The 6,594-nt window shown below is 40.0% G+C and overlaps 1 protein-coding gene across 1 annotated transcript; it reads left to right on the top strand.

Moving 5' to 3' along the window:
- The first annotated feature begins 189 nt into the window (after window positions 1–189).
- LOC143509150 (acyl-CoA dehydrogenase family member 10-like) lies at window positions 190–6,572 on the top strand. Its single transcript, XM_076997584.1, has 13 exons — window positions 190–280; window positions 626–780; window positions 997–1,145; window positions 1,321–1,515; window positions 1,805–1,963; window positions 2,678–2,837; window positions 2,974–3,097; window positions 3,217–3,285; window positions 3,416–3,597; window positions 3,973–4,123; window positions 4,259–4,404; window positions 4,939–5,094; window positions 5,390–6,572. Exons 2-13 carry the CDS (start codon window positions 633–635, stop codon window positions 5,497–5,499), a joined length of 1,749 nt encoding a protein of 582 aa, XP_076853699.1. The 5' UTR covers window positions 190–280; window positions 626–632; the 3' UTR covers window positions 5,500–6,572.
- Window positions 6,573–6,594: the final 22 nt, after the last annotated feature.

Raw genomic sequence — 6,594 nt, 5'->3', positions numbered from 1 at the left:
TCTCAGAGAACATCTGTGAACTTTGTTCATGCCAGTGCTTCCACGAGCTCTCTTCATACCAACATCTTAGATAGTCACATTTTAATATAGATGCACATCACATAGGATATGCCCTAATTTATTTAATGTGGCGTAGTTTTTTTTTCTTACGGACTTTTACTTTGAAAAGGAAATGCTACGTATTGTAATGTTATCGTCACGTGAGTGCTGTCCTTTGACAACAAAATGAAGCGGTAGCATGTAACAATAACAAATTCATAATTGCTATACCTGTGAAAAGGTAACACTAGCTAGCTTCTTAACCTTCAGCAACACAGAGTATTTGAATTAAACAAAAACTGCAGTATGTTAGTATACTTTCTATCAAACAGGTTTAGCAAGTAACGTCGTTTTCTTACATTATCGTGCCATGCTGAGGGGTAAAGTTAGCCAGCCTTAGCTAACTTAGATAACTAGTCTTGGCGTGAGCTGCATGTTGCGAAAATGTGTCGTGTCTAAGATTTTTCTCGTGACAATAAATAATAAGGAGTATAACAGCAGGTTTTAGGCACAGTTAATAACTATTAATAGTTACGAGTAATACTACTTGCTAATAGTGTATGTGTTTTTGCCACCGTTGCACCAGAGTGAGGATGGCACAGCTGTTACAGGGAGCTGTGCGGTGCCACAGTATGAGGCCCTCACGCCGCCATATGAGTGTGGTTTGGGCTTCAACATATAAGGCTGTAATATTCGATATGTTTGGGGTGCTCATACCGTCGCCGCTCCCAAAGGCAACAGGTAATGCACAATGTGCTTTCTGTTCTTATTCTGCAAGCATAACCTATTAGACTGTATCATATAGGCAAAGGACAAACACACATTATTCATTTGAAGCATACTTTGAATCACTGCATCAGCATATTTGAAGAGAGCAACAGATGCTATATTTTGTCTAATATATTTCAGTGCACAGTCTCGAGGAAAATTTGAGCGTATTTGCCATTTCTGTGACAGAATGGGAAAACAAGAATGGGGTTCCACGTGGCACAATAGGAAAAGCCATTAGGACAGGGGGAGATGGGAACTCCTGGAAGAAGTACATGAAAGGGGAGCTGGGCCCGGAGGAGTTCGTGGAGACCTTCAGCCAAGACTGCAGTCGAATTGTATGGTTCTTGGGAACTTGGTGGTCCATTAATGAGTAGTTATGGAGTAAAATATATACATGAACAAATCTAACTTGTAAACCTCACTGTGTGCATGACATGGTTTCTTGGTTTTACATCATTTGACACTAAGTGTCCTATAATTCTTGCATATGTTGTATATCGTTATTTTCAGGCAGGCTTCAAGGTCCATGTTGGCTCCTTCCATTCAGCTTTGATCAGCGGCGCCATGACACAGCCTCTCTCGGCTATGATGGAGGCTGTGCAGTGTATCCGTGCCGAGGGTTTGAAGACAGCTGTTCTCAGTAACAATTTTCTGTTGCCAGGGGGGAATTCCTACCTGCCTCTGGACCCTTCTCTGTTTGATGTGGTAAGCGATCACACTCATGTCCCGTAAGCGAAGACGAAAGCATGTGCAGCAGGCTCAGATGGTGTAGGGAAGATGACGATGGTCAGAAAATAGCAGCATTTTCATCCAATACAAACTGCAGTACATGGGAAGTTCATCACAAAACACATGACAAGAAACACACTTGGCACTGAATATAGCTGGATCCAGGTCACCTAGCCTCCCTGTGGCCACCTGAAATGCGACTGTCAGTATAAGTTTATACAGCCCATGTCGACACTGCTTGATCCTGTTTGTGCATTTTCTTCAGATCATAGAGTCCTGCAAGGTCGGCATATGTAAACCAGATGCAGAGATCTACCGGCTGTGTACACACAGGCTGGGGGTCTTGCCTCAGGAAGCGGTGTTCCTCGATGACCTGAGCTTCAATGTGGCAGCTGCAGTGCAAGTGGGCATGCACGGCATCACGGTGAGTCCTGTACTGGCCCGAGTCATTTTCACCCCGAGCAGAAACACTACAGCTCTCTTTCTTCTACAGTTTTATTTATTTGAATTAGAACTGAATTTTCCTGTGTGTTTTCTCTGTGCATCAATAGATAATTTACTCACCTACGTATTTAAGTTTCTCACAATTACTTTTATTAGAATTTCTAAGTGTAAGAGTTCATTGAAAAACCACTTTGTAAGTCGCTCAGAATAAGAGCATCTGTGTAATGCTCTAATGTAAATAATAATAATAATAATCTTTATTTGTATAGCACCTTTCATACATGCACTTTGAGTTGCATGTTTTACAGAATAAATAAAAAGAAACATTAAAAGGAAGCAAAGGTAAGACAAAAAGAAAATGTTAAAAGAAATTAAAGATAAAAATATTAAAATAACATAAAATGTAACTAAATCAAATAATGTCACAACCTCTGCAATAAGTTTCTTCTGAGGAGAGAGACAAAGTTTAACTAAAAGCAGATCTAAAGAGGAAGCAAAGATAAGAAGATAAAAATAAAATATTAAAAGAAATTAAAGATAAAAAGGAAACAAACACAATAAAATAATGAAATAAAGTGACAAATTATAAAATAGTAGACAACATAATGTAATAAAGTAAATAAGATTGAGAGTTTCTTAACTAAATGTAAATACCAACATCTCTATAGACCACTTGTGTGCCATTTCTCCTCAGGTCAAAGATCCTCTATCTGCCATTAAGGAGCTGGAGCAGGTGCTGAACATGCCCTTGTCTGGCCTCATAACTGGAGCATGCTCAGTGAAGACAAGTCAACATCTCCCTGTAGACCGTCTCACCCAGTACCTCAACAAAGTTATTCGGCTACCTCATTCAGGTACATGAGGTGGAATAAATAAACCAGGTGTCAAACACACTGTGGCTTTTCTTCGAGCGACCTTTGATATGTTTGGTTTTAGTCTATGCGCATAGGTGTGTTGTTTTTCAATTGGATGTCGATCTTCAACTTTTAGACCCAATTACAGTGCAACAATTCACTCAGAGCCACTCTGATTCTGCTTACCTCCTGAGCTGTGGAGGGAGCCGTCTTGTTCTAAAGAAGAAACCAAACACTGAATCTCTGAGGAAAGAGTGCAGGTTTGCCATATTTCATTTGGGTTGATGCATTACACCTTAAATGTCACTTAGAAAAAGGTTGACGATAAATGGGTTTAGCCTATTTATCTGTTCATTTTTTGTGTGTGCTGGTTTCACAGGCTTCTCAAAGCCCTCAAAGAAGTTGGGATTCCTGTGCCAAGTGTTCTTGCCCAGTGTGAAGAAGCCAGGTGAGTAACCTGAGAAAATCAATATATATAGTTTATAACTTCTGTATATGTTGTTGCTTAAACATGCACCTTATTTTTGTGTTTTTATTTGTGTTTTCCCTCTGCTGTTTTTTTTTTTTCTTTCGAGCAGTGTCCTGGACACCCCATTTTACCTGACATCTTACTACCAGGGGCGGCTGTTTAATAATGCCTGTCTGCCAGGAGTGGAGCCTGATGGGAAGAGATCTGTATATGAAACTATGGTCCAAACACTCTGTCAAATACACAGTGTTGATCTAAATGCCACAGGCTTAGAGGACCTCAGAGAATCAGGTAGGACATTGTGGAAGCAGGAAACTGTTTAGAATTGAGCATTTGTTTTTGTTTTGGTAGAGACATTTAAGCCCTGAGAGCCCCATAAATTCACAATTTAGAATGTTCTTATACCTCAAAAAAGAATTCCCACAAACCTATGTGGGCTGATTTCAAGCAACTTTGCACAAATGTGAAGTCATTATATGTCAGAAATGGAGTTTGATGTAACCTGTAGATTACAAAATGTGTCCGAAAACTGTTCTTTACATGGTACCACCTACTGGCATTATTGCACCATCGTCTGGATGAAATGTGACATTGCATTTTTTTTTCTGTTTCTTTTCATGTGTGGCCTCTGTGTCACGGTTGAAACGTTAATGCTTTGTGTTTCAGGAGACTTCATGGGATGTCAGGTGAAGATGTGGGCAGAGCGGTACAAGGCCAGTGTGACTCGGCCCATTCCAGCTATGACCAGGCTTATAGACTGGCTCCTGTTGCATCTTCCTCAACAGCAGAGGACCACACTGTTGCATGGAGACTTCAGGTTGAGCATCTCACATACATACACGCAGAGTGAAACTGTACTTGCCAGTTAATGGTGTTAATGGTTTCCACATTAGTGAGAGCCCTGTGATATCAGGCTGGCGGGAAGCTCTGTTCTATTATCCTTCACTTACAGGCTGGGCAACCTGCTGTTTGACTCGGAGAAGCCGGTCGTGAGGGCAGTGTTGGGCTGGGACCATTCCACTGTAGGAGACCCTGTTGTAGATCTGGCTTGTTCTTGCATGTCCCTCTACGAGACTCCTAACCGTGCTACCCAACCAGGTAAGAGAAAGACCAGTCAAATGAAGCCCAGCTGTAGTACATACTTAACCATTAGGACTGAGGTTGTGTGTGTGTGTGTGTGTGTGTGTGTGTGTGTGTGTGTATGTGTGTATGTGTGTATGCGTGTGTGCGTGTGTGTGTGTGTGCGTGTGTGTGTGTGCGTGTGTGTGTGCGCGTGCGTGCGTGCGTGTTCTTTACTATAGTATTAAATTGACAGGCCAAAGAGAAAGAACATGAGCCACACCATAGTCAGTCAGAATGATACATTTGGAGAACAAAATAACCCTAAAAACTTTTAAATGTCTTAAGTAGCAGGATAAGCCTTCTCAAAACAGGTCTTCTCAAAATTATATTATATAGACACTTTATGGAACTGGCATTCTCAGTTAGCAGTTAACTGAGAATAAAGAATTTACTTGAAATTAACTTGTTAAAAATTATCGGAAATACCATGGTAGCCTTTAGACATTAATATTATTGATATTGCTCATGGGGTGAGAGGACACATTGCTGGAAGTTGTAATGCTTTCATAGGGAAAGCGGTTGCTCTGAGCGGCATTCCCAGTGTGGAGGAAATGTTTGAGCTGTACAGCAGGACGATGGGGCTGGAGACCATTCCAAACTGGCAGTTCTACATGGCCTTCTGCTTCTTCCGACAGGCTGTCATCTTACAGACAAACTCCCTCAAAGGTAACGTATGACCACATATTGAACAACTCGACATTCTACATTTCTGGTAGAATCTGGTCACAGCATGTCCTGGATGGTCCAGATTTTTGTCCCATCCAAAGTAATATTGCAATTAACACAGATTCAGCATGCTTGATTGCTGATTTTGTCATAGTAAGCAGTCTTTTTTTAAATCTTTTTTTATTTAAAAAATTTAACAAGTGGTGTATGCTACTTAATTCAAGTAATCAGAATTTTATTAATTTAAATATTTTTGAATAATTATGGCTATTATCTAAATTTTGTTTTGGTTAAGACACTGCAAGCACGTATCAGATGGAGGACATGGCAGAGCTGGCGTGGCACTTTGCCACTAAAGAGGGCTTCCGAATCTTCAATGACATGCCCAGAGCTGCAGGCCTTTGAGACGGACCACGGACAAGCACAGGCACTTGTGTTATAGCAGGCTGGGATTTATGTTATATAACTTTGACCAACAACCTGGTGTGCTGATGAATAAGAAAGTGGTAGGACTGCATATTATGGATCAATGATATTTGTAATTTAAAACTTTACAATGTTTGCTTTGTCTAAGCACAAGAGGTGTATGTTTGCTCAGTGGTAGAGAAAAGTTATTTTAATTTTAAAGAAGCAAGTGGACATATTTGTAATGACAGGTAAAACTGGTATTTCAAACACCACAACACAGTCAGCATGTACACTGGTTCCAGGTACATCACTTCCTGTGAAAAGGGCACTGAAAATTGCCTTTTCACCTTGCCATTTTCTTTACTGTCTGGTTTATATACTATAATATATGATGAACCTTTCGATTGAAACAAAGCAGTAATAGCCACCACACATTTTAACTTGCTAACGTGCACTAAGGCACTGCAGAACTTTTGACGTCTGGCTCCAAGATTTGTTGAAAACATTGAAGCAGATGGCACAGACTCAATAGATAATGTTGATCAACATAGTAATTTTTTATTCTTAAGTATATTTTAAAGGTAGTACCTTTGAACTTAAACCTAGGTAAGATAGAAAAAGAGGATTATTATTCTGGGCATACAAATTTTGCATTAAAAGCATGTGTGCACCAGACTGCATGTGCTCCAGAAATATTCTAAGGTCGTGCTTACTCTGTACTGTAAATATATTAATAATTTTGTTAAAAAAGACTAGCAGTGTCACTTTAAATGCAAAAGGGACTGGTGCTTCTTTTGTTCCACACCTGTGCACTTGCAACCAAACCCCTGTGTTATGTAACCAGCAACGTGGGTTCTGCATGTCTGCTCTTATTTCACTGACTGGGTTTTGTTTGACAGTCTAAAGTTCAGTTATTGCAGTACAGTACAAAGACATTTACGTATCTGAACCTTATTTGGGTAGTATGTCTGTTTTAGTTCACTCCTGTGTAGGTATATTTTACTTTTTACTTCACTGAATTTTCCAATAGGCTCCCATTGTCTAACCAATAAATGAATGGAAGCCTGGAATTTGTAATGGTCTGGTCTGATT

Source organism: Brachyhypopomus gauderio, chromosome 3 (assembly GCF_052324685.1).
Source record: "Brachyhypopomus gauderio isolate BG-103 chromosome 3, BGAUD_0.2, whole genome shotgun sequence".
Lineage (NCBI taxonomy): Eukaryota > Metazoa > Chordata > Actinopteri > Gymnotiformes > Hypopomidae > Brachyhypopomus > Brachyhypopomus gauderio.
The sequence above is the reverse complement of the archived record's forward strand: the minus strand, read 5'-3'. Positions and strand labels throughout refer to the sequence as shown.

Coding starts and splice junctions, on each gene's coding strand:
- LOC143509150 (XM_076997584.1), top strand. CDS start 633: ATGGCACAGCTGTTACAGGGAGCTGTGCGGTGCCACAGTATGAGGCCC. Junction 1,146..1,320: donor GCCAAGACTGCAGTCGAATT/GTATGGTTCTTG, acceptor CGTTATTTTCAG/GCAGGCTTCAAGGTCCATGT. Junction 3,098..3,216: donor TCTCTGAGGAAAGAGTGCAG/GTTTGCCATATT, acceptor CTGGTTTCACAG/GCTTCTCAAAGCCCTCAAAG.